This window comes from Lineus longissimus, chromosome 11 (genome assembly GCF_910592395.1).
Source record: "Lineus longissimus chromosome 11, tnLinLong1.2, whole genome shotgun sequence".
NCBI lineage: Eukaryota > Metazoa > Nemertea > Pilidiophora > Heteronemertea > Lineidae > Lineus > Lineus longissimus.
The window spans coordinates 14,952,567-14,980,369 of record NC_088318.1 but is presented as its reverse complement, the minus strand read 5'-3'; the positions used below and the strand labels follow the sequence as shown (position 1 = coordinate 14,980,369).

The 27,803-nt window shown below is 39.0% G+C and overlaps 4 protein-coding genes across 5 annotated transcripts; 2 read left to right on the top strand and 2 right to left on the bottom strand.

The window, feature by feature from the left end:
* Positions 1–17: 17 nt before the first annotated feature.
* On the bottom strand, positions 18–3,315 carry LOC135495821 (large ribosomal subunit protein mL38-like). Its single transcript, XM_064784793.1, has 8 exons — positions 3,136–3,315; positions 2,624–2,776; positions 2,219–2,427; positions 1,795–1,913; positions 1,386–1,544; positions 1,149–1,285; positions 744–831; positions 18–539 (listed from the first exon to the last, which is right to left on the bottom strand). The coding sequence occupies exons 1-8, from the start codon at positions 3,311–3,313 to the stop codon at positions 335–337; spliced, it is 1,248 nt and encodes a 415-aa protein (XP_064640863.1). The 5' UTR covers positions 3,314–3,315; the 3' UTR covers positions 18–334.
* A 51-nt stretch (positions 3,316–3,366) lies between these two features.
* On the top strand, positions 3,367–13,178 carry LOC135495756 (phagosome assembly factor 1-like). 2 transcript variants are annotated; one of them, XM_064784642.1, is made up of 14 exons: positions 3,367–3,533; positions 4,281–4,363; positions 4,758–4,841; positions 4,966–5,009; positions 5,239–5,318; positions 5,604–5,683; positions 5,972–6,013; positions 7,315–7,418; positions 7,657–7,769; positions 8,069–8,286; positions 8,604–8,686; positions 9,101–9,209; positions 9,589–9,720; positions 10,088–13,178. In XM_064784642.1, exons 1-14 carry the CDS (start codon positions 3,470–3,472, stop codon positions 10,154–10,156), a joined length of 1,305 nt encoding a protein of 434 aa, XP_064640712.1. In that variant the 5' UTR covers positions 3,367–3,469; the 3' UTR covers positions 10,157–13,178. The 2 variants fall into 2 exon arrangements, with proteins under 2 accessions (XP_064640712.1, XP_064640713.1); XM_064784643.1 differs by lacking the exon at positions 5,972–6,013.
* A 1,631-nt stretch (positions 13,179–14,809) lies between these two features.
* LOC135496081 (uncharacterized) lies at positions 14,810–17,242 on the top strand. The gene has a single exon (XM_064785200.1). The coding sequence runs from the start codon at positions 14,850–14,852 to the stop codon at positions 15,933–15,935; it is 1,086 nt and encodes a 361-aa protein (XP_064641270.1). The 5' UTR covers positions 14,810–14,849; the 3' UTR covers positions 15,936–17,242.
* Positions 17,243–18,088: 846 nt separating this feature from the next.
* Positions 18,089–27,762, bottom strand: LOC135495299 (DNA repair-scaffolding protein-like). Its single transcript, XM_064783763.1, has 20 exons — positions 27,721–27,762; positions 26,974–27,092; positions 26,554–26,705; positions 26,222–26,418; positions 25,647–25,733; positions 25,108–25,322; positions 24,901–24,992; positions 24,581–24,779; positions 24,207–24,358; positions 23,972–24,048; positions 23,557–23,765; positions 23,139–23,345; positions 22,854–22,941; positions 22,461–22,652; positions 21,900–22,083; positions 21,557–21,682; positions 21,097–21,190; positions 20,780–20,900; positions 20,503–20,553; positions 18,089–20,238 (listed from the first exon to the last, which is right to left on the bottom strand). The coding sequence occupies exons 1-20, from the start codon at positions 27,760–27,762 to the stop codon at positions 20,110–20,112; spliced, it is 2,733 nt and encodes a 910-aa protein (XP_064639833.1). The 3' UTR covers positions 18,089–20,109.
* Between the last annotated feature and the right edge of the window lie 41 nt (positions 27,763–27,803).

Below are 27,803 nucleotides of genomic sequence, written 5' to 3'. Positions count from 1 at the left end.
AAAACAAGAGCAGCAAATGTACATTAATCAATTTATTATGAAATACAACAGAATCAGAACAATAACATAACGATACTAATCACACTGAAGAATCAGTCTCAAAATTTACAAGAATCTTGTAGCCTCCGCAAAGTTAATGGGTAAGCCTGCTCTGGGAAGTCTCCCCAGGGCAAGCCAACTCAGTAAGCTGGGATGTAAGCTTAGATAAACAAGATTCTCAGCAAGTTGGAGAAATGATTTTGCGTGTTGATATTCCCACTGCAAGACCAGCCATAAAGCAAGAGGTCCAGGAGGAGATAGTTGTTTGTTCTGGTAAGTCTTTGAAACGTCACATCTATTTTGGCAAGTCCTTGAATTTTCCCTCCCTATTCCGGCGATGATGCTCGACCAGCCTCCACCACTGAGGTTTATTTGGCATGAAAAACACATCTGGATATTTGGGCTGTTTAGGTAATTCTTTGAATGGTGAAATCATTGACAATCGTTCCTTTAAAACCTCTTCTGCGATTTCTTTTTTGTCACGGTACCTCTCAAGGTAGCTGAAAAAGAGAAAATAAAAGTATTTGACTCCTCCCCATAGTACATGTCACGTACAGAATTTTTTGCCCTGTCCATGCCGATATCCAACGTTATTTTTCAATAAAAGGGCACGACTCATGACATAGAGATCAGTAGCGTTCATCATTGCATCATGGCCCGCGAAACCGGGCCATTGTAACAAAATGGTTAAAGAAACTACTTACAGATTGAATGGCTTTTTCCAGGGGTATCGTTGCTGCTCTGGATGGAAGTCTGGTGGATAGTCATATTCAAACGCTGGTTCTCTCACATCTATAAATAAAATAACTAACACTTGTACACTAGAATTTGTCAATTTCATAATAAAAGTACAAATTGAAGCCATTACAGTCCATGAGCAAAGTATACTTCAATAGCTAAAAGGTACCGAACAGAACTGAAATGCTCACCATTCTAGTCGAAATGTCCAACCAATAGATTCAATATAAGAATCATATACTTTTTCAGACAGAAGATGGCAGAAAGAAGCAGCCTCTAATCAGCCTCCAATGCAATCAGTAATGAATCACCACACAAATTTATGTCTTTACAAAGCACAGTCAGGCAATACTACTTGAAAGTGAACTTACTCAGTATATTATGAAATGTGGTCTGAACCGACTCGTCATATTCACTCTGGAAGAAGGCCAATCCCGCTGGTGTGACATAATCCTGATGCTCTTTGTAAAACTCATAAGTGCTGAATGTTCGCTCTGGTAGACTTGAGCTGAAAGTAAATGACAGAACTCTATGAACATTGATTGAATTCTATTTAGCGGCTCAATGATCTTTGCCAAAAACATACTCAGGAAATGGACTAAACTTACCAATTTTCTCCTCTTTTTGCATGACTATAATCCACCCGTTTATCTTGCTTGTACAAAATAAATATATATCTATGATGACCAGTGCCTCTTGGCGGGATTGGCGGCAGATAGTTGCATAAAACTTCCCCATTCGATATGTCACTCCCAGGGATGTTTCCTCTGAAATAAAGGATCAGAAGCAATTCAAGTTAATTCATGAAAATAAGTATCTACAGTGAAAAAACGGCCTTTCTCATATTGATAAATGAAACGAGGTATCTGGACTTCTTTGTCTTACCATTTATCACCCAGCTTGGGAACTCTTTCATTTCAAAGCATTTGTGACAGAAGAACGTCACTATTTCTTCTCATTCGAAATATATTCTAAAATACTGGTTCCCAAATTATCATTTCAGTTCTGATCACTTACACCAGCCAATGTACATATTCTTTGTCTTCTTCTAGAAAATGTTCATCTGGAGATGTCAGGCAAAGTGTCCATAGGGTATTGCGAGGTGCCTCAAAGGATACATGAGGAGCCTCGGTGGCCTGTAATAGAAGAGCATGATCACTTACATGTACAGCTGTCAATCGAATCAACACAAAAACAAAAATCCACCATCCCACTATAAATCAATGCTCATTCAAATGATGATGAAACTTAAGAGTCAACATTATGCCCCTATCCTCTGCCGGAAATGGGCCCAGGGGGTAAAAAAACGCGGACTATTTACTTTTTACCTAGAGTACTACCGACCAAAAAGTTCCGCAGTCAATCACTTTGTGCATAATCAGTAATCTAGTGATTGAATAAAATCAGATGAGGAATGCCCAATGTCATAAAATCAACTCACCTCAGATGGTAAAATTTTATTGCCACGGTGAACAGGAGTTACATACTCGTCATCATAATCAAAAGAAATATCCAGTTGAATCCTTGGGTAGAAGTAAGCATACCCGAATAAATCCTGATAAACTCCATAGTGGTCTGCTATTGAATGAGCATGAATGCTCCAGCTCTCTTTATACCAATCCTTTTTTACCTCTTCAAGGGGAATATGCACTGAAAAACAAACACACACAGTTTTTATGATGTAATGGCCGACTAACACCAGGGTAAGAGAGCCCTGCTAAAATAGAAAATGCACAATACATTGTAGCAGTTCTCAAAAAAAGCAGGGAGCACTTTTAGAGGGGCTAGGTCACTAGGTGCTGCAGTACTTACTACAAAATAAAGAGGTTTACACTACTTCACTTACATTTACGGAGACGAGCAGCTTGTTCTAATGTCTTATCGTTCTTTATCTCTTTAAGAAGCTTCAAGCGTTCAGATTTCTTCTGGAGTTGTTTCTGTTTAGCTGGGAGGCTTATATCTACAGTTTCGTGAATCTCTGGATCTTTGAAATCTAGTTCTGAAAAATAAGTTCGCATTCTTTGTGAACCGAGCAAAGTTTTCACAATCTTCTTAGTGAGGGACCTTGTTGTCCCGGCTAGCTGACAGTGACACTGTCACTGGCATCGTCATCAGTAGTTGCATAGATGGAATGCCTGAAATCACTGTTCTGCTTTCAAGCATTTACCATGTTTATGAGAAACCAACAAGAAAAGACATAAAAGGTCACCAGTGCGACTATACTCTGTTAACGGGGAAAGCACTGCACTCAATAGTCAATTGGAAGAAGGTGCAGTTCAAGGACATCCGACAAAAGGAGCATACAAGTTATCTGTATATTCTCCATAGCAATTTGACCTATTACCGGACAACACAAACCTTCTTTGATTTCAGCGAATGATTTTGCCCCTTCTTCCTTGAGCCATAAATCTTCCCGTATATATTGATCCCAAGACTTGTTTCGCGTTGGTTGCAATATATTTGAGGATGCGAAAATACGCTTTAAGCCATATCTTGTTGGAAATCGGCGACAAAGCGTGGTCAAAGATGACGCCATCTTTTTTGTTTACATCAAGTGCGCATGCACTCAAATCTGTTCAAAATGGCGATGATGGACCAAATGAAATAATTCAAGAGCGCTAAAAACTCCCTGATATTGGCATTTTGATTGTGAATATATTCTAGTTGTTGTGTTTTTCATGTAGAATAAACAATGCTTGATCTCGAAGTGCAACCGGAGAGGTCGTTGGGCAATGAACAGTGGGAGTTCGTGCTGGGTGAGTTTGAAGAAGTCAAACGCAGATCATCAGCTGTGTTTACGAAATGACGTACAGTACATACATACACAGTACATACATGACATACATCATGTACATGTACATGTGTTTTGTGGTGTACTTATTTCGTTTATGGCTACTAAATTTTATTTTGATGACTTTATACCTGACTTTAAACCTGGTGGACGCTGTTTAGGATGACCGGTACATACAGCAGCATGTACACTACAGTACAGTCTACAATGATGTCAAAAGGCATTGACTGAGTTGTTAGGCCACTGGCTACACGATTGACGATGCCCATTCGTTTCTGCGTTAATAATGAAAGCTGCTGTTGTGTTGAGCCAGGGGCTTGGAGTCAAATGGCCTCAGCTTATGTAGTGTATGTAATGTACAAGTTATTCTTTTTGGAACCATTTCCGATTTCACAATGTCAATGTGCAAACCGAGTCAAGTCAGGATCAGGAGGAGGCAGCTTGATTCGATAGGCCTTTCCTTTTCGAAGAAGATGAATCAGTGCCAAAACAAACCAAATGCACACACTCGGAACACGTCAGAAGGCCTGAGCGACTTCGGACAATGTCTAGCCTAGAGTAGAGACATGACGATCCTTTTCTCAAGGTGAAACGTATGACTGGCAAGGATCGTCCCTTGGATATCCTTATATAACCTGTTTATTTTATGTAGGTCTATATCACCTCCGCTCTATCGCTATAGTTATACCTTTTTCATATACTGTTTTTCTAGGAATGCCCTTCAACCAAGCTGTAAATGTTCTAAAACGGCAGGACCGTGTTATCAAAGGGGTTCAAGTCTGGTACAGTGATCAGGTAAGTTTGGTGGAAAGGAGGAACATACTACTAACGTTTGAATAGTGTATGAGTTATCACAATGCGCTGGTTTGCCTAGTAGTGTCCGCAAACTGACAAACATGAAAGACAGCTCAAAGAGAAGAGGTCCGTGTAACTGTCAAGTCTGCTGTGATGTCATTGTTTGTGAAATATGAGAATACCTCTTTCAATGAGAATACACTCTTTCAATGATATTGTCCAACAGTGTATTGATGCAGGGTGTCTTTCAGCAGACAACCTGTCTTTGCTGATATTCATTATTGGGTCTCCAAACGAAGTTTAGGTATTTTACTACATGTATTGCGATGATAAAATTTAATTTCATATCCTCAGGCATTTACATGAAGCTTATAAAGTTGCCTCTCAATTCCAGAACCCTCTTCAAACAGACCTGGTGATAAATCTGGCTCAAGAGGGAATTAGGTTAATCTTTGACTCCAGCTCGCAAAGATTAAAGGTATGAACATTTCACCTATGAAGCAGGAATTTGGTGAGTCATTCTAACTGTCTGTTTGTGAGGTAGTCTAGGTTTTGGAACCGCCCTTCAAATTGTTAAATTTTTACTGCTGTTGATTTTTCAGATAATTGAAGTTTATCACATGAATAAGATAAAGTTAAAATATTGGTGAGTACATAGCTCAGAGTTGGTTCAAAAAGGCACAGCAACTTCTGCCGAAAACTAGGCACTTTTGATAGTTTTTCATAAAACGGCCCACTTCAAATCAAAATTTTCGAAGAAAAAATTGCCTTTGTAAAGACACCTAGGCAAGAGGAGGAGGGCGTTTCTATTGATTACCTTTGACATTTGTCATTTCCCCGAACACAACCTTTAAAAAACAATCACTTCCTTTCAGTGGCGTTCATTTCAACTCTCCCCATGTTCCGCCAACGATCGAACAGATTGACCAGTCGTTTGGAGCCACTCATCCAGGAGGTAAAATTGCCAATGTGCAGTTGTTATGCCAGTGTCAGGCTAAGGTGGGGCTGAAAAGAACAACAGCACCCAGGTGCTTGGCCGCCACAAGAAAATTGGGCTAGGTTTTAACTGTTATTTCAAACAAGAATCATACAATGTATGTGTCAAGGAATATATCATTTTCATAATTGTTGCCAATCTGGTGATTCATTCTGGTCCAGGAACCAGGGGTAGAAACTTGCATCTGAGAGACTGGGTTGATGGGTTTTATGATCGAATTTACCATTCACTCTTATTTTTCAGTCTATGATTCTGAGAAGCAGCTGTTCATATTGAACTTCAGAGGTCTTTCATTCTCATTCCCCATTGAGTCAAAATTTGAGGTAAGCCCCCAACCCAACAAACAGTTCATTATTTTCATTTTATTTTAAAATTTTTACTGATAGCATCTCTGCTTACCAGTAACTTTACTTTGCAATCCATTTGAGAGTTCACGAAACACTTGCATGCTTTGAGTTGACCTAATTTTTCTTGTTGTTCACCCTGCATGATTTTACCTGTAAATTAGATCAGTCTGTGTATGTTGTGTAAAAAATAGAAAATGTGTCATTACGCAGTTATTCCTGTGCATATTTGGTATTCTGTTCTAATCTACTATTCTAATGCACTAGGGAGATATGATCGCCATCAATTATGAGAGTCAGTCTCCAAAGGTAAAGCTCTGCTTTTAGATTGTACTGTAGCAGTCCTTCATTGTATGCCTCTTCCTCAAACCAATGAAATTGAAAATCATGAAAATTCATAAAGTTTGGTGCCAAAAAAACAAGATTCTTGCGAGTTCTGCAACTTTGCAATAATCTGTATCAATTTCAATTAAGTTGTACATGTAGAGTTAAAGAAAATAATACTTTGTCATTCTGCTTCCAAATTGTGTGCTGTGTCTATTTTTTGTCCCACTTTATTTGTGTATACCCACAAATCTTTGTTTCTTTCTCACAAGTGATAAAATGATAGATGTTTTGATCTCAAATCAAAGGAATACAGTCTGATTGTGACACCTCACATACACCAGCTTTCAAAACGTACACCTTTGCATTCCATGTAGATTTGTGGACTTGCAGTTAGGAAGTTAGACACCAAACTCTGTCACCATGTCTTTGTTGTTTGAGAATTCCATGCTGAATCTTTCCTAGCCTGGGCCCAGTTGCTCAGTTGGTGCGGGAGACAAAGGCCAACGTTAACTTTCATTTACACTAGAAGCAGTTGGACTTAAAGAAGCCAACATAACTACTAGCATCAATTGTGTAACTGGACCCTGTACAGTTAGAATGTCGTCAAAATCAAGTCTATCACTACATGTGGGTTTCTGACCTCCATGACCTTTAACCTGTTTCCCTTTTAATTCCTACTGCTAAATGCATGAAAATCTGCTAACAAGGTTTTAAGCAAACACCAGCAGGTAAAACTCAACTTTCCAAAAAGGGGGGCTTTTTTCAAAAGTTTACTATGACCGTTCCTAAATAAATATGTCCCACTGTCCCTGTGTACATAATTCCTCTTATATGACAATGTAAATATGCAGCAAGGCATGTTTTATTTTGCTGCAAAGTTTGGTTATTCAGGTTTCCTTCATCATATTCAGAGGTCAGATCATGACCACTTTCAACTGCTTCATACATGCCTGTACCTTATCCATACCCTTCTACTGATTGATCGTCTCTCCAGGGGGAGGGGGGCCAACTCTTCACCCTGGCTTTCTGCAATTGTGCTTTACCAGTACATGTGGTCATCATATCTCTGCCTTGCCTGGGACCCTGATCAAAGAGCATGAATCCCTTAGGAGATCGCCAGCAAATGATTTATGGCATTGCAAAGTACCAATAACACATCAAAAATCCAACACAACCATCAGAGCAGATGTGAGTTGGTGTGAATGATTAAAGGCGCCCCTTACAGCAAGTTCTGATAAAGTCTTAAACTGATGTTGTGTATAACCCAAATTTCCCTTTTCCAGCCGAGGTACGCTCATGGTCTTGGGTCCCTCCAGTTTCCAAATGGAGCCTCGCCAGTGGTCTCAAAGATGTGTATATATACCGGAAATAGTTTAACAGATACAAGGTTAGTATGGTGGCACACAAGATACTGTTTCTTTGAGCCTGTGGACTGGCTGTTATCTATCTTTGATGCCAATTGACTGAACCGTTGTAATTTTAATAAGTCACAGAGGCTTGGCTGAATGTTGTTTTGTGTGATATCAGTCTTACATGTATGTTTGTTTGCTGGTTTCATGGCTTATGATCTAGATTCTTTGCACATTCGATAAAATTTTAATTGTAGAAATTCAATTTTTTTGCAGGGCTCCTCCATTGCCAATTATTTGTTACCATGGAAACTGCTATTTAGAAAACTTAGACGTAATTAGAGAAAATAATGTTACCAAGTCTATGAAGTTTACTGTAGTCACTGAAGGTAGGTTGTGCAGTTACTGGATGCATCGCTGAACATCATGCATGCATACATTCCACCCACTTTTGCTTACCTTGCCCAAATTTCAGGTGTATCACCATTACTTTGGAACATATAAAAAATGCAAAAATACGCCTCTTGAATTTGCATACAGACATTCCAATCGCAATCCCCTCTCCTCCCCCCAAGAGATGAAATATCCAACTGGGGCAAAAGAGATGGCTTTATTGTCTGAGATCAGTAAGTTCATTGTGCATTGATGCATTGTCATCATGTGTATGATTTGTTTTGCCTTGATCTAGGTATAGGTCCAGGCAAGCTTGCAGAACTCAGGAAGAAAACATTAGAGCGTGAAGTGTCATTTGGTAGCTCTTGTCAGGATATTCTAAGTGCCTTGGGCTGTCCTAACAAAGTGTTCTATAAGGCAGAAGACAAGATGAAAATCCATTCCAGAGATGCACACAAACTGATCCATTCCAAAATGTCAGATTACTTCTACAATTACTTCACATTGGGAGTGGTAAGAGATGGTATTCTTTTCTAATGCTTCAGTGAGGACAGTCCATAATACTTTTGTGCACTTTTTGCATTCTGGCATTTTTCTAATTACAACACCAGAACATGTAGAAAAGTAAAAAGTGAAAGTTTCGGGTTTGTAAAATGTAGTCTGGTATTAACATCAGTAAGTTTTTCACCAGACTTTTCACTTTAACCAAGTCAATCCGGAAACCTTTCAGTAGAATTCAGATGAGCTGCTCAATCAGTGCTACTACCTGGGTAGAGTAAGACACAGCGGGACTCTCTTGGTCATGATTCTGGTTTTCTATCTATTTTCAGGATATTCTCTTCGATGCCAAGACCAACTTAGTGAAGAAATTCATATTTCATACCAATTATCCTGGCCATTATAATTTCCATATGTAAGTATCAAATGTGGGTTTTGTCCTCCATGTACAGATCAGATGGTTCGTTACTGACAGTTTACCTAGCTGCAATTTGACCCAGCTGAGAACGGTATGGTGGTTTACACATTACCACACATCAATATTAGAATTCCCTTCGAGATAGATTGATTGACAATATAAGACAGGCGTGATCTTGGCCTTTCGATTGAAGGGTCATGGGTTTGATACGCAACACTGCCACACTCATTTGCCACCCTGAGCAAGTTGCTTTACTTCGATTGATTCATCTTTTGAAGCAGAGGTAAAACAGAGATTTCTCATATCTGGTGACTTGAAACTGTTTGATACGGCCAAGAAGAAATGATTTCATATGGGCAATAGAGGACTGTTGACAAACTACGTGTACTTGAGGTCACTCTGTCTTTGCAGGTATTATAGATGTGACTTCAGGATACCTGTGACCAGACTTAAAACTGCAGGTAACTTGCTGCAAATGGGCGAGGATGTGGATACTCTAGTGATAGACTCGTACTCAAAAGTAAGTGAAGGTCTTGATTCTTAGCATCCGCAAGTTTGTGTTCGGAGTTGTAGAGATTGGCTGGCCTCAAAAACACTTTTGTTGAATTAACTGGTAAGTGATTAGGCAATCTGAAACTGATATCCTGAAACTACTACTGCATTGATATCCGCTGTTTTCTTGCTTTGGGATCAATATCCCAGCAGCGCCCTCCTGTGTGGTTGGAGGGAAGCAGAAACATCATCAAACGACACCAACCACACCAGAGGATAATTTTAGTTAACACCTACATGTAAATAACCACAGTTTTGAGCCGGATAGAGGTGAGAATTTTTGAGAACTAAAATTTCGGGACTTGCCGCAGTTAAACACAACTTCTTAATCAGCAGGTTCTTTTCAGTGGGACAAAGTGCAAGAATTTTTAAAGAAATTAAACGAGAGGCCAGTGGTCTTGAACAGATCATCATCTACGAATACAACTAATCCATTTGGGTCGACGTTTTGTTACGGAGTTCAGGACATGATATTCGAGGTAAGGTTCCTTAATAGGTGGTTTTGAGTAAACTATAAAACTGGGAAATATGAGCGGTGTATGACCATTCATGGCTATCAAACTTTGGTATGTACTGAGAAGAAATTTTAGTGTCGCCTCATTTCTTATTCCGGCCCACATAAGCACAGTGGGACAGCATCAACCTCATGATCAAGAGATTATGGGTTCTGTTCCAAGTTGGCTGGCTACTTTCCCTTATGATTGAGGTCTTTTTGGGTGCTTTTTAAATTGTGCTGTTTGACAACCTGGATGTAATAATCACAAAGCACCTGTATTTGATTCTGTTTTTTACACAAAAAGGCACATAGAAATGTTAGGATCATTTTTATCATTTTCCGCCTTACAGGTGATGCAGAATGGTCATATAGCAGCTGTGACAATCTACCAGCCACCTCAAGTCCCTAGCGTGTCGTAGCCAAGATAGATACATCTCTCCCATGGAGAAATCATGACAAGAGCTTGTTCATCAGTAGTGCTTGATTCCGAAGTTTGAATGGTCGCATATCAGAATTCTGGTCAGAGTTCAGTCAACTGAGGGAATTGTACATGTAAATGTTTCTCCGATAATCATTTGTGTGATGGTACTCTTTACTCAATAAAAATTAGATATTTTGCGGTGAGGAACATTTCTGAAACTTTCTGTAAGTCTAACCAGCAGACAGGCCTTGAATAGCTTCTTATGGTATGAGGCTTTATATTTGAAAATATGCCACAAAAGTATGCTGTGTTTCAAAATATCTTTGGCCTAAGTCGCATCAGTATTGAAGCATCCTTGATTGATATTTTACAAGCTTTCGGTGTTACAAGCTTACAGTAGGCAGCATATTGTGGAGCATATGTCTCAAAATTTAACGAGATGTTGGTTTCTGCATATTCTTTTTATAAGTTTTCGTTCAACAAATGTCATCCCAATCTTAGCCCCGTCATTTACATCCCAAAGGAAGGGGACATTCATTATACAGCCAGAACGTCTACTGGTTGAATGATAAAGTCCTCATAAATGTTTGGCTTTCGGGATATGTAGCCCTTTCATGTAGTGGAGGCAAATATTGGTGTTGTGACAAGTATCAAGTCCACATTTAGGAATATACATGTAGGAAAATGCAAATACATTTTTCATGTAATAGTTTTCAACAAAACAAGTGAAAAGACAAGATTTAACGTATCTTATGAAAGACATTGTGGTTCAAGATATTTGGTACCTAAATACCAGTGTAGGGCCATTGAGCCTGTATATTTTTACACAATCTGTGGTTGTAATAGATGTAGAGGAGTATAGTACATGTATGTACATGTATCATTGTGTTGTTGTGATATATTTTTGTGCTTTGCAGCAAATACATTTTCTATACTCTTAGATTTGCTGTCAGTGTTAGTTCTGGACTGGCAAGCATTTTTACCTGGGCTATGAACGATTTGTTTTGTCTCCTGTATTGCTTGTGACCATTGTATTAGCAGATAAATGGTCAAGCCCATCGGGAAAATACTCGGGGAGGGGGATTTCAAGAACTAAGGCAATTGGATCTGTTATTGTGCTAATGCATGGCTTACACTAACAGTCTAATACTAATACTTATGCAATGATCTTCGAGAGATTGACCTAATTGGATTTATCTTTGCACTCTTTTGTTTGAGAAAAAAAATTCAAAAGTTTAATTAAATTTTGTTCATAAAATAAAGATATCTAATGAATGTTCAAATGAATTTGTGAATATGTTTCAAATGTATTATACATGTAATATTATAAATTATTGCAAAAACAATTTATAAAATATTTCCAAGATAAAAAGTGTGCTTTCATTGGGAAAATCACCTTGGCTTCATAGCTATTGTGCAATATGATTTTCTCCTGACACTATGATTGATAAGTTATTATGGAAAAAGAAGGAACAGCTAAATTCTTCCTCATAGCTAAGAGACAGTGCAGTACGCACTGGTTAATTTGTCTAATTTTGTGAAACTGGTATATGAGACTTCAAACTGTGGTCTAATTGGGGTGTCTGGCAACATCGATGATAAATTCCTCACTGCGTATTAAGAGTGTTAACAATGTGTTAAAACTCCAGAGGAAACTGTTTTTGATATTGCATTTGTGCATTCGTGACTACGTATGAAGGCATTTTTCACAATCTGCAAAGTTTTTTTTTTTTTTTATTCATTCTACATGTCGTAAAACATGACGTCTTCTTTGAGCTTTATTTGACTATCAGTCTGAGGACGTTTTAGAAGTACATACGTACATGTATAGAACCAGGCAGGGACATGTAAAAAGTAGTGTGTACTGTTAGGACTATGCATGCTGTATCAGGTTTGGTGCAAAATGATACTTTATTTCAGTGGTGTGGCTTGTTTTTTCCAGTCTTATACATGTAGAGTGAATAAGTATAGTTTATAGTGAATCAAAATCATTTTGATGCCAGATTTCTTTAATGTTCATTGTGGTAATTGTTTTAATGTGCATGTATTGCAATCATATTTTGTCTAGCTTTGTGTCAACCCTTTCGCTGCAAAAGCCATTTTGTTTGCCTGCTCTAGCCTGCGCGGAGAGAAGTATGACTATGCAGAACCGTGCTAACTTTTATCATTTTCAAAAGTGTTGCGATATTGAAGTAATGAGTTTTTGATTAAACTAATGTTTCCAAAAGATGCATTGCATGTTTAGAGGGGCTCTGGCCAAGTGCTGATTTAAAAACAGTAGGAGGGAATGACGTGCAGTGCATCACCCGCATGTGATAGATAGGGACATGCAACAAGACGTGCTGTGCATGTCACTCACAGCGAAAGGGTTGTTATGCTCAAGTGCAAATGTTAACCATTTGTGGTTCTGTGTAGTGTATTGTAATGTTTACTCACGTCCAAGTTCTCTGTAGAAGCCGTGCTAAGTCAAATGGCACTCGGTCAGTCTACACTTTGATAACTTTGATAACCTCAAGTCCTGTCAAGTTGCCGTTTCAACTAAACTCACTCACATTTGTCTATCATACTTAAGTCTTCCTTCACTCATGCATGATGGTGTCAAGTTTCTTGTCCACATTTTAGGGAGGTTGATGACTTACTTTGAAGAGAGACTATTGGCATAAGCTAGCTAGGTCAGATTACGTTACACAATGTTGTCAATAGGGGCCTCTTCTATCTCTCTTTCTCAAACATGTACTTTGTTTTTGGATGCTGGTGTGGAAACTCTAAGGCAAACTCACCTGCTTTATAAGCAAACTGTTTGATCGATTATTTGACGGTGTGTCTGTGTTTATTTGCAGGGTAGGTCGCATCAAAAAGGGAAATTTTCAAAGATTGACTATGAGCAACCCTGTTGCGAATATGAAAGTAAAACTTGCTGATCATCAAATGTGATATTAAAAGGTGTTAAGAATGTTATTTGTTCATTATTCAGAAAGTTGACATCTTTGTCATTATTCATGTCAATAAATCCATGTTTACTGAAACAAAAAACTGATGCTTGTCTTGGTTCTTTTCATTCATTATGTAAAGAGCAACCATGTTTGATTTGCTGCAGTCACTGGACCAGTTGATAAATGAATTGAGTACAAACTGAACATCACAGCTCTGTTCTGGTTGACTGTGACTTTGCCCTGTGTGTTCCATTGCTCTAGGCTCCTAGCAATCCTACCCCTGTGGCATAATGTTAAATTCGATGGCTCTGGTTGGCAGATTGTATAGCTGTACCACTCTGGTTGAAATTTCTAATCATTATTGTCCTAGCTGATTGCTAGATTGTGATCGCGCCAGATGGTTGCAATTTTGATCACCAGTGACTCTGACAAATGATTGGTTGCAAATGGAGTACAGGAACAGCTTATCTGGTTGGCAGATTGTGACTTTGTCTCACAACTTGTAGCAGCCGTCTTGATCACCAGTGACTCTGACAAATGATTGGTTGCAAATGGAGTACAGGAACAGCTTATCTGGTTGGCAGATTATGACTGTCTCACAACTTGTAGCAGCCGTCTTGATCACCAGTGACTCTGACAAATGATTGGTTGCAAATGGAGTACAGGAACAGCTTATCTGGTTGGCAGATTATGACTGTCTCACAACTTGTAGCAGCCGTCTTGATCACCAGTGACTCTGACAAATGATTGGTTGCAAATGGAGTACAGGCACAGCTTATCTGGTTGGCAGATTGTGACTTTGTCTCATACTGGTAGCAGCTGTCTTGATAACCAGTGACTCTGACAAATAATTGGTTCAAATAGAGTACAGGAACAGCATATCTGGTTGGCAGACTGGACTTTGTCTCAAACTGGTAGCAGCTGCAACCTACATGGTTTTGGTTTTCTCTATGCTAGCCTAGTTCCTGGGCTTATACCCCTATTTTACGCCTTCTACCCCTATTATAAAGACATGTACTCAAGGGCCTGTGGAGACAGTAACTCGTGAACTTGAGTAAGTACCCGGCAAGCTGCCAGTGCCAGTGTCTGGTTCAATTGCCCTTTATTTTCCCGCGGTTCGAGCAGCCAGAACGTGCTTTATTTAACAATCTCCCGGGCGCCGGGCCAAATGGCCAATTTACATGCACCCGCTGAAATTGTCAGATAGTCCAGTATAGGTCGAGTAAGACAAACTCGGTAACGATGATCACGATTGACGACGCTTGGAGAACGTGGCGCGCCAATGTAGCAGAGACAGTAGGTCGAGTGAGGCAGACTTCACCGCAATGATTACCATTGACGATGCTTGGAGAATGGCGCTTTAAAGCATCCCTATACGTCATTTCTAAAAATAACTACCAATCAGCAAGAGACCCTTACATCATTGTCTAAAAATAGAAACCAACTTACTACAGATGTGGTTCTTGGATATATAGTTCTCTCAATCCGATCAGGATATATAGTTCTCTCAATCCGATCAGCAAAAGGAGAATATTAGTGCAATACATGATCATTATTTTTAAAATTATGTATATAATCACGATTTTAACAACGAAGCAGTCCGTATATTTACTTGCTTAATGAAGAATTCAAGGATATCCTAATTCTATTTTTAGAACTTTGCGGATGAATATGCTACGTCATTATGAGACGTGGTATTTTCCCTTAACGAAAACATTGGTCAGCACATTCTGATTCTAGACACAGACGTGAGAGCTTATGTCAAATTTCTCCAGGAAAAGCATTGCTGACAGCGGTATAAAACGATCCGACAACGTACCGGTGACATCATTCGGTACTCCTGACGTTAAACAGAGCACATCGATAATTGATAAGATGGACACCTGTTTGGACTCGACAAACCAAATGGACTTTTACGAAAGTGATCTGATGATTGCGCAATACACCCAAAAGTTGCGTGCGGAGGACTTGAAAATCGTAACTTCAATCCCAAAAGTCTCATTCGACGACGAAAAAGGCACACTGGATACTCCTGAGGTATCGTTGAACTTGTCTGATTTTATTGACACTCCTGAGTTGAATAAGTTTACTACTGGGGAAGGCCTTTTCCCACAAGTGGACCTGCTAACTTCCAGTCAAGAAGACAAATCCAACCTGGCCACCACGAAGAGTAACACTGTCACAACATCTCATAACTCGGCGAGGTTGGTCCCTGTCAAACAGGAGCCTATTGATGTTGTTGATATAGAACTGGGAGATAACAGTCGCCTTATGTCACATCAGACAGAGATTGAAACCATTGACATTGCAAGTTATATGATGCAGCCGCAGTCACGTGATGGTAAGAAATTGTCGAAAGTTGTAGTAAAACAGGAGGTACCCGAAATGGGAACGTATGTTACGATTCCGGAGTCCACATCGTCTTCAGTATCGGAGGATTGCAGATCTATTGGCAGTATTGAGTATGATTACATTGATAACGTACCAACACCAGTTCATGACGTGTTCGCTGATGATTACGCTAGTGACAATTACCAAGGAAAGTCACCACCACCGAGCAAGGGTATACGCAAACATGATTTGACCAAAGGATCGGAGGAGTATAAACAGAAACGAGAAAGGAATAATGTGGCGGTGAGAAAGAGTCGAGAAAAGGCAAGGGAACGCCAACGCCAAACGGAGCAAAAGGTTAAAACTCTTTCATCTGAAAACAAACAATTGTCGAAGAAATTGGAACTTGTTACCAAAGAATTGACAGTTCTACGAGGATTATTTTCCAATGCCAATCTACGAGGATTAATTTCACCCCAGCATAAAAAGCTGTTGGATAAACTGAATCAATGACTAGCTAGTGTGTGATGGATAATTTTAACATATACCTCGTGTTCGTTTATGACTTCATTGACAGTGTTATGTGATAATTATAAAGTCTTGCCCTGTTTTTGCGAATAAGGGAAGACAATCTGCATATGTATTATTATTAACTAGTAACTGGTTGTTGACCTTGGGCCTCAAGATAGACTTTTAATACGCCCTGACATGCTTGAATGACAAAAGCATAAGGCAACAGAGATGACGAATCCCATTGGACTAGAAGCAGAGTAGTCAAAACCTATTTAGATTACACTTTTTGAAGCTACGCCAGAGGATTTTAATTGTATATTGGTTTTTCCGAAAGCAATACAACATGGGGATCACTCTGAATACTTAAAAATGTTATTTAGAATGTGCTTGGATCGGGGTTTGCGTGTCGACTGATGTTTGGTCACAGAGGTTACACTTGTCCAATGTAGGCCATACAAATGTACTGTATAATAAAAGCAAATTTACCAAAAAAATGTTGCAGAGGTTGTCTTCCCGCTTATACAATACTGAGTTACACTCCCGTCTTGATAAAAATGTCAATGTACCTGATATGCCAGATATTTCAACAATTAGAACTGTCATGTCTAAATAAACAAATACTTGTAGTACCAATAATCTACTACTACCACAAGTACTCGTTTTGACATATTTAACTTGTTTTTGTATTGTCTGTATTTGTCTCGTCTCCCGAAAGACATTCACTCTGTTGTAAAAATAGTAGGGGCCTATTTATATACTTTTTTTAAAGCATGTGTTGATAATGATATTGTTTCCTAAATATCATGGGTACATTTATACAGTAAAAGGGTACTGTACATATCACTAGCCATAAAAGTTAGACCACCTTTTATAAAGATGATTGGCTTCTTGAAAGGACCTTTTTTCAGTTGGGACATTTCGTCTTCTTTTTTTTGCCCTTTCACCAAAGGTATACCATGCCCTTGGTGCCATCCACATTTGCTTCGGAGTAAAAAAGTCATGTTTTAAAATGTAGAAAACAAGTAAGGTCATAAATTCAATCATGTTTTTCAACAGTGGTCATCTTCATCATGCATTTAAAAAGTTCTCAAAGGCCTGTGGATTCATGGTATTTTCTCAGGTTAAAAAAATTATTTAAAAAAAATCTTTGTCAATATTTAATATGTTGTCATCAGGTTTATGAAATATTGTAAATACATGTCATCTTATACTCTGTACATTATCATAAAGTGCTAATTTATTTTGATACTGTTGAATGTGCAAGACTTTTTGTTGTGTAGAAATAAAATAAGAAGTCTTCTATTTTATACGAGTCTTTATTTTCTTTCATTGGTCTAGAAACGGATGAATATTCATACGAAACGAGTCTGCAGAACCTTCATCCTCTTTAGATGGTTTAAGCTGACTGCCATAGTTTTATACCAAAGAAAGTTTTCGATCCCAGTCTACTCTCCTTGACAATCAGTCTGGTGATGCAGTGACTGTTCAAGATGAGAAGAAAACTTGGACATTTGCAAGGGATCTGGATTTTCCCCCTGATCCGTCTACAGTATGGCGATTGCTTGAGCAAAAACGTATATGTAGTATGTTTTTGATTAAGGCATATGGTTCTCCTGAGATTATGAGCATTGTGGAGATAAACCGTGCTTATGAGAATCCTCTCTTCCCCTTAAACTTGACACCTGCAAAGAGAGCAATGTCCTCTTCCATGCCTTCTGAGGTTGCATCAGGTTGAGCATCGGGGGTTAACGTTCGCTTCTCTGTGGGACGCTGAAGCGAACAACTATCCCTGATTTTCTCTGGAATCAAGTGTCAATTCAAGCTTGTCCCTTCCTTGGTTCAGTTGCATCAGAATGGTTAAATGTCCAGTCCCTTTCCATTTGCAGAATAATAAGCACTAGCCAAAAATAGAACCGATGGAAATTTACTGAGTCTTGCATCAGAAAATATTCCATCCAAATACAGATAAAGTCTGTCTACTCCCATATCTTTACAGTATAGGTTGCTCTTTAATATTGCAATATGTCTGATCAGACCAGTGGCGAGGGGAGGGGAAAACTTAATTCAGTATAAAATAATATCAAAGAACATGAATGAGAAACAACATGTTTAATCAACAATTAATTATACAGATATTGACATATTTACACCATTATCTCTGTCAGGTGAGCAAAAACTTTCCCAGGGGATTCCCGAAATTAAAACCCACAGGCTTTCCACTGCAGCTTATAATAACTCAATATAATATAGATATTTACCGACTGGTAGATACATATGAGAATTGTACAAATCATTGGCTTTAGAAAATATTCAACCATGCCACTGCAGCATGCACTTTTAATCCAAAAGGCTTTCTAATACTGAAATGTCTAACCTTGGAAGAACTACACTGATTTGAATTGCCTGAGGTCTAGAACACATTAATCTGAGGAATTAGTGAGAAGTGTTTTGGACAAGAGCCAACATTGTTGGAAAGGCCACGTTGGAAGTAGAAGGATTGGCATGCTATACGTTGGCTTGATATAAATAGAAGTGGTTCATTGGTTTTTATCACATGACCACAACCACTTGTATTTGCTTAGTTGAGGATGACATGACACATAAAAATAAGCCCACATTTTATATCTAACGAGACAGGCTATCAACAAATCATCACTTGAGGCATTCTGATCACAAAGTTTTTACTTACAAATAACTGTACCACTACATTTAAAGTGAGTATAAAACCATGTGAGCCAGGATGTCGCTTTATAATTGAAGCTACAACAATTGGCTAGGTGGCCTTTTAATTCAGTACATCAGATACATGTTCTCAATTTATTCATCCTGGATTTTGTCATCACAAGATTTTCCCCTGTAAGATAAAATGTCAACGGAAAAGTATTTTCCCACAATTTTTGACTCGTCAAGAAATACTGTCAGCTTACATATTACAATTCTAATCCTCCATAAACTGACTATTTTTTTACATGAAATTTCAAACTCTCATAATATAGACATTGTAGATTTGGTAATTTATAGAACCCAGTCATGGATGACGCAGCATAAAATGGAACCACATGACATGGCTGGAAAAACCCGTCATTAACATAATCAATAATGCTGAATCACCAGACAGGTGGATTGTGGATCAGTCTGGTTTTTGTTGACAAAACACAATACCGGTACATAATATGACTTGGTGAAAGTGATTCAAAAAGTATTGCGTGAAATATCGAGCAAAATTCAATTTAAGAGAAATTAAACCTTTTTAAAGTTAAAACATACACTTGGCAGTTCGAACCAATGACAAATCTTCAGCTTTGTTTCGAAATTCAAAAGTTCATTAATCAGAATCAAAAGTACAGAATCAAACTGATACAGAATTCCCTTGATTTCAAAAATCAAAATTCCCTTTTAGTGGACAATAATGCTCCTGGTTTACCACCCTACAGTCATTGGTTCCTAACTGGTCAAGTCACATGGTTTTAGCCCAATTTCATTTTCCCCAGGGGAATTCATGACTTTTTCCCCCTCTCACTTTTAAACCAATACTCAGTCTAAAATCGTTTAACTACAGCCATTGGCCATCACACTTCAGGCTAAGTCATGTGGTTTTAGCCAATTTAATTTTCCAGCAGACAACATGATTATTTCCTTCCCCCTTCATCAACACGTACCTCGGTCACTGAGATTTTAAATTTTCAATTCTGACCAATCAAAAATAATTTGGCCAAGGGTCATTTGTTTATTCCTGGGAATCTGTGACTTTTATCCCCTTTCTATCCAACGCGTCACACTTTCAAAATTCAGTATGGATGCTTTAATGGGACATGTATTGTATTGTACCACTGAATACCTTGCACTGGTTATCAAAACAGAAAGGATTGGTCAGGATCATGATTGATTCTACTTACACTTGTATGTCATGCTTTAAATAGTGCTCGTTGACCCAGACCACAGATTAAATAAATAAGCCCACACACAAATCTAATTCATCTATCTGTCAATTTAAAAGCTCGAATTGAAAATTCCACTGGAAAACCCCCAATAAATCCCCTTGGATTTATAGCATTAATTTTATCACAAATACCAGAACTGTACGTACATGTAATTAAAAGTGAGAACCATAAAATCAATAATGGCTTCTACATGTAGTTTGATATATGCTTTGACCTGCAGAGCTCAAGACAACTCATGACCACAGTTCAATCTCGGTCAAGTGAATGACTTTTTTCTTCAAGAGTTTATTCCTAAGCACCGAAGTTGTAATGCAGTTGATAGGTCCAATTTCTTTATCAAGAACACACTGGATATCGTAGCCCTGAAAAAGAAGGAAGCCAACATGAATTGACATCACATTGCATAACAACATTCATCTCACAGACAAAATACTTCTGTTCAAGGAATTGACATCGAACTGTAGTTAACTGGAACTAAAATGGAACTAAAATGTAGGCCAAGAACCGAGGTGCCTCATATGTATTGGGTGAACGAAATGACAGCTCAGCATGAGCATGATTATTTCGGAAAATAACAGGTAAAATATGAATGAACGAGAGAAAAATCTCGAAAATGGCAGTAATACTTCTTCATCAGCCTCTTCTGGCAGCAACATTTCGATTGAAGACTGTAGCAACTGAAATAGGAGAAAATCTTTTTGAAATTAAGTGTTTGATGAACCCACAACCACCTGAGTATGTGCCTGGCACTGTAAGTGTAACCACTATGCCACTTATCTCCCTATATCCCCAAGTTATACCTCAATGAATTATAACTGGCAACGTCTACAAATCTGAGGGGCTGCATGGTCTAGTGCATCGCTTACTTACTAAATGATCGGCCCCTTAGGCTACAACACCTACCTGTATTTTTATCTTATAGAGATCGGGTGCAATATCAGGTGTTTCCAGAAATATGTCCAGTCTTAATCTGTTAACAGGAGAATGTACAGGGCCACAGCATTCTCCACAGTAGAGCATGCCTCTGAAAAAAATTACTATCTGATATCATTTCTGAAGCAATAGCATTAAAGGTGAGCAAAAAATTCAATATTTTTTCTTTTGAAAAGGTCATACTGTATCAGAAACGGATCCAATCCATGTAAGCTGTATACTCATGGTGTGGACCACCCCAGGAAAAGTACATGTAACCACAAAAAATCATTCCTGAAAATACTTACAGCGTTTTTGATTGATATGTAAGTTTTTCATTCCCACAAATATTACAGACAGGCCAACTATATGCCGACTCTTCATCGACCTCTTGGATCTTACCTGAAACAAGACCAAACAATCAGCTCACAGCACCAGAAAATGATGCCACATATCTGACTAGGCCACATTTTGGGGCCATTTTTATGAAGCAACAATTACCGGGTCATGCGATGTTGCATGATACATTAGGGAAATGATCTGTTCTCAGTGGAACACAAAATGGCCGTAAAACATGCAAGAGATCCAACTCGACCATGGTGGTATTGATCTTGTGAGATGGTATTGAGTGGACCAGTACAGTATTGGCTCATATACCACTTTCGGATTATACCTTTTCAGTTCTTCAGCAGATGTCAAGAATACCGTATCATGTACCTGGTACTGGCAGTTTATGTAATGTTGCCTTTAAGGTCAACGTTTGCTTACCCTGAAGCGATACCAGCATCCCAAAATTGAAGATCCCTGCAGGTTTTGGCACCTGGATTGCAAGTTGAGACCATTTCAAATCATTTGCACAAGACATTCTTGAATATGCATCCGCCAGGTAGTTTCCTGTAAGAAAGAATCTATGAATCAGCATTGGCATAAGCAGTATTAAATGTTGGTGATGAGTCCTAACACTGCTATTGTAAATGGAATTGACTGAAGGGACAACACTTAGCAAAGCTAACGCTGATGTTTTTTCTCTCATGCCAATTGACTTCCTGGGCCCAGAACATTTTCATCAATGATCGAAAAGAAAATTAAGTTTGAAATTGCGCACACCTACCATTATGTAACCAGATGTCTTTGAAGACGAGCACCAGTGATTTCTGCATAAAAATATTTTTATCAGAGATGAGATGGAATCCACATGTTGGCTGAACTTGTATACGAACATAAGACGAGGAGACGGACTGTTGACTGATTGTTGGATCTGTGACGTATAAATTGAAAGTATCGCCACCTGTTTTCTGAAAATTAGACAAAGAAAACGGTAAAACGGTTGAAAACTAAATAATAATAATTTCATGGGATGAGTAATTACTTTCTCAACTGCATTGGTGAAGACGCAATATACATGTAGGCCACACCATCAAGGGTATGAGGCAGAACGACTATTTGACACCCCAGTGTCTTCAATGAAACGGTCTAAACTGAAAGGGGATTTGGAAAGAGGTTTTCGTGGATGCGATAAGTGCAGAAGAAGCCCAATCTATCAGAGCATTATTCATTATAGGAAGAATCTACTAATCTATTAGTTTTTTCAGGTAATGTACATATGTAAGGGCCTGAGTACATTATGATCACAAAAGCTAAAGTGGTGAAAAATATGCCAAATAATCCTTACCCCATTCTGTAGATAAATTACTTTAGCTTCAAATGTGATACGTTTAGATTTCTGCAATTGCTTCACATCAGCAAGTGATGTAACCTTTGGCTCTGTGAACATACTGTGTTGTGAACTCTGGACTTGGGCTGTGGCCTGAATGGCTGTCAGAACATAGCAGAAGCTCGGAGGCGTGGCAGGGGCAGAACTTTCCTGGAAAATAGAAAAGGGGTTGGTCAGGAAAAGGAAAAGGCAATATGGCACAATTGCCACTGTAATTGTTAGACATGTTAGACTAAACGTCTATGACGGGAGGTCACATGACACTTTGGGAATTTGTCTTTTTATACATTGTAGTCAATTGACCAGCGATTCTAAAGAACATGTATGGGTCCAAACTTTTAAGAATTGTACCTGAGTGGAATCCTCCTGGCTAGTGATATGAAGCTGGAATTTGTCTGTCATCCACAGAGAGTCTATCATGCTGAAGAGGGAAGGCATTCTGGAGGGAAAAGAGAAATCTAAGTTAGAGACGACTAAATACTACCATTACAGGGAGTAAGACAGCGACAAATCACATTGTGTCCAGTTTCGAGGCACACCTTTATACTTTGTTTTCTTACATGTTGCAACAGTTTTTGAAGAACCCTGACTCAGTGCAGGCAGGACATGATGACAAGTACTTTGAGGTCAACCTACTTTTCTCGATTTGTCCTTTGATGTATCAAGAGATTGTGAAATGTAAACAAAGCGCCCTCCCCATTCTTGATGACGTCTGCCCATGGATGCTGGCTGCCATCTGGGATAGAAACTTCACAAATCGCACCGAAGACATCTTGAAGAAGAAGAGACCACCTAAATTCGGTTTTCTGCAACTTTCCTTTTTGCGTCAAAAGGTTACTGTTCCTGGAGAGGAAATGTGAAATGTCGATAATGGACAGACACAACTGGTGAGATTTTGATGTATATAATTCCATTTCAAAATAATATTACTTCATATAGGGCTATACATACAAGCAATAATAAGCGGATCAGCAATATTTGAAGAATATCCAACTCTAGTGGATTGTGAAAACTGGCCACTTCTTCATAACAAAAGAAAAGAAATTAGACCTACCCATCATCGCTAATGAATTGACGTCTGCACACAGTTCTCTGGACTACAGCCGTAAATGCCACACTAGCATACATCGTGCCACCCCCTTGAACCTCAATACTGTCCAAAATTGATCTGTTGACTTTTGGAAGCTGGGTAGCATTAACACACTGAAGGCCACGGTTAAATGGAATCAGAGCATCAGTTGATGATTTTGGATTGTTGTCTCCCTGGAATGAAATTCAAAAAAATATCGTAAAAATGTGACACCAGGTCAGTAAGGTGGGCCTTCAGCATTTAGAGCTCTCGGTGCCATGCTAGGTGATTTGGAGACAATGTCCTTAACAAACATCACCGTCGATTAACTACATCATTAAAAACCACAGACTTAGTCAGATCGCTGGACAAAACTGGTCAAGATGGCATTCTCAAGTACCTGATGATCGATCCCCGAATTAGTCCTCTTCGTACGAACCACTTCACCAGGGCAGCTTACAGGATCTATCATGGGCTCTGAAATTAAATCACGAAAAGAATCAGAAACGTATTAAAATCTTTGTGTCAGGTAGTCCACCTGACCAAAACCGGCAACACAGAATGCTGGACGCAGCGGGACAATTCTCTGACAGCACAGGTCTACCAAAATGACAAGATAGTTATCCCTTTCTTACCTTGCTGGCAATGGCAGGTCCAGCTGTACAACAGTATTCTCTTTACGGACGGAGATTCAACTCTCGTCACAGGTACATCTTTACGGGACGAGATAGAACAGAAGTTGGTGCAGAGTATGACTCTTCCACTGTTGCAAAGATCCAAGGTTTGCCTGTGAAAGAGGAGCGGATATCATATTTTTCTGTAGTCAAATGCATACATGTGTATTTCAACCAGATTCAAATCCTCTTTTGCAAGTTGGAAGACATTTGACAAAGATCACAGTGTCAGCAGAAGTGCCCTGCTGCAGTCTTTTATCCAAAAAGACAGAAATGTTCCCTTTAGGGGAAAACATAACGTTATTTACACGCTTGAAACTTTCAAGCAGCCTCACCAGGGTGGTTGAATCTTGACCTCACAGCCAGCCTCCAGTTGTAACTGCTGTGCTCGCGACTTGCTAAAAAGCACTTGGATTGGACAGCTCGACTCCATTTGATCTTGACTGTCACGGATTTCAAGTGCAGTCGTCGATACTAATGAATATGCAGTCTGACAGCTTAGGATGTGGAGGCTTAACGTCTTAGAGCTTATGTCTGAAAGAATACATAGCAGATTAGTGACAAAGTGTATATCAAGGCTATCAGGCAACATTGAGCATATATTGAGTTAAGGGTTGAGCATCTACTACTAAGACATTAAATAGGTCTAACATACCTTGTTGAGCAGCTTGTTTCTTGTGAGACCAAAATGTGAAGGCAGACTTCTCTCTTGTGTGTAGACGCTGCAGGTGTTCAACAAAACCAAATCTGAAAACAAGCCCAGAAATTACGAAATCTGTTGGTAACATACTAAACGTACTTTTCACAATTTTCGACAATCCGTAAATGTTTTTAATTTGATTGATAAAGTGTGAAAGCTTACTTCACATATTTTTTTCTCTTTTTCTTTGTAGAATCTTCATGGTCTGTTGGTGCATCTTCTGTCGAACATTTCTCTGGTGTTATTTCTGTTAACTTCTTCAGCCAATCGCTGCCCTTTATACCATTCGCAGCATTCCCTGCGTCATCACATTTATTAATGATTTGTGAGGGATCAGAATAGGTGATGGATACATCGGGACTATGAGATTCAGTGCCCTGGAATACATGAAATAATCTAATAAAAATAAACAAGTGCACACATGACAAACGGTGTGGTCGAGTGGCTGTGAAGTGTAGCAACGGCATTAAGATTGAATATTCATGGGTTCGATATCCAACCCAAACTTGCTGGTTTATACATGTAACCGGAGCAAGTAGATTTACTTGGTCCATTGAATGAGTTGTCAAACCAAGCTTCCTTGTACCTCTCTTAACTTGCTCACATCTATGTTAGGCCTAGGGTAGGCAAAAAACTCATCCAAGCAGACAGAAGATTGTGATGCAACAAAGCATAAGCTTTTGAAAGAAATCCCCAATTACCTGATCAGTCTTTCGATTCTTATCGTCTTCAACAGATACACTGACGTCTTCCTCACCTGAATTATAAGTCAAGATCTCGTCTTCTTCCTGGAACAGGGAAAGCAATGAAGATCACATAAAAAAATATAATAGTCTGGCATTATGAAATTGCTTTCAAGCTAACTGTTACCGAGGTTCTGTAAAGAAACGGAAAGAAAAACGTATTTGCTTGGACGTAAATTGGGTTTTCAAATCTTAATTTATTAGAAACTTGCGGACAGCCTACCGCGCATGCGCAAGCAACAGAGCAAACCACGACGTCACCGCGACATGCTATCCGACATTAACATAAAATTTGTGTCCCCCCAATACTTTGTCACTACCTCACATAACAAATGATATGAGGTCCGGTATTCTCTGATGAACACGAGCCCAAGCTAATCAGCATAGACCGGTCAACTCTTACTCAATGAGCCATGCCAAAGGTAGTCTCTGACTGACAATTGTGTCACCAAGACAATGACATCAATTTGCAAAAGCTGTAAAAACCCAGAGCAAAGATTCTAACAGCTCTCACAGAAAACTAACAGACTTACCAGCTCCTTAGTTTTTTTAGCACTTTCATCTAAAGCACCTTTTAGTAGTTCAGTTGAAGAAACAGGGTGAGGTGAAGGTTGATGTTTGGAAGCAGGAGAGATCCTGGCACTGGCTTCTTCATCACTACCGGAGCTCCAATCACAAATTTCAAGACTTGAATTCGGATCATTGCGAGAAGGCTGCAGTTTTGGTACTCCTAATAATGAAATAAATAATGATTTTCAACAATTCTAACAACTTTAGCGCTGATTGATAAGGTTTGTTTATCACAAGTAAAGTTTGAAATATACGTGAGAAGTTTGTTCAAGTAATCAACTTAATGTTATCTCACCTGATCTATAACTTTCCTGTCGTGCGACAGAAGAAGCAGCAGGAAGAGGACACTTAACAATTTTCCTGTCAGAATTTCTATGATCAGTCTTCTGCAGGCATCTTTTCTTCACAACATCTTTTGGCGTAAAGTCAGAAAAGCCTTCCATGCATCTGAAAGAGATCTTCCTTGTTAGAAAATCTTAAACCAAAAATATGATTGCAATTTGTTACAAAGGCATTGGATCCTAAACAGACAGGTAATTAATAAACTTCTCATATATAGACCTCTTAGCCAAGTCAGAAGTAAGTACCGGGTACAATTTATATCTATTATACTACCACTACATGTATACTGTATTGTAAGTTACTGGTACAGCCTAGTAGTAGTAGTAAAGAATTATATAACAATTTTAAACACTATTTTTTATTGATTTTTTACCTGTTCCAGTCCGCTTGATGTTGGATGGAATATCGCTTTTTAACTGTGGGCCTCACTTTCTTCTTCTCTGAAGATTCATATTGATTGAGGGTGACAAACTCATCATCATTGTAGGAAAGCTGAAGAAGAGCAGAACAGAAGATGAATTTAACAAAAGAACGCACGGTCACATGCCACATACATGTTCTCTTGTTTTGTAGACTGCTGTGCCTATATTCATTTTTGTTGATGTTCTGGATGTAGTCTTTGGCTGAATGATCCTATTCCTCAATCGAAACTTTATCAGACTCAGACATGTCACTTGTCAGAAGCTACACCACTTCCTCCAGGCCACGGCGTCACCGCCTTGCAATGCATAGCATCCATGGCTGAGCCAATAATAATGCCATGCAATCCAACAATGCATTCCATGATCAACACAAGCACAAGTGGGAAGCAGGCCGGCCGGTGGACCCCTGGTAGGTATGACACGAATCGATCATAGGCGTGGCACGAGGGTCATTGGGAGTCGGGGTATGGCGGTCCATCTCATTTCTGGTTGACAGTGTCAGTTGGGTGACTGTGGTGGTGTGTCATCAGCATACAACCACAGGCGTTAGTGAGGACTCTGATTCGAGGGACTATTTTTACGTTTACACCACCCACTACCAGGCCTACTGTACGTTCAATCATACACAGTACACACTATTATTAGTATGACGTCATCATCATTTAGGCCAACTGGAATAGTTCGACCACTTGTCTTACTCTTCTTTTTCTTCCTGAATCGACAAACAGTTTTTTCGACATGATTTCAATGGCATTTTAGTCGTCTGTATTGGCGAAATTAA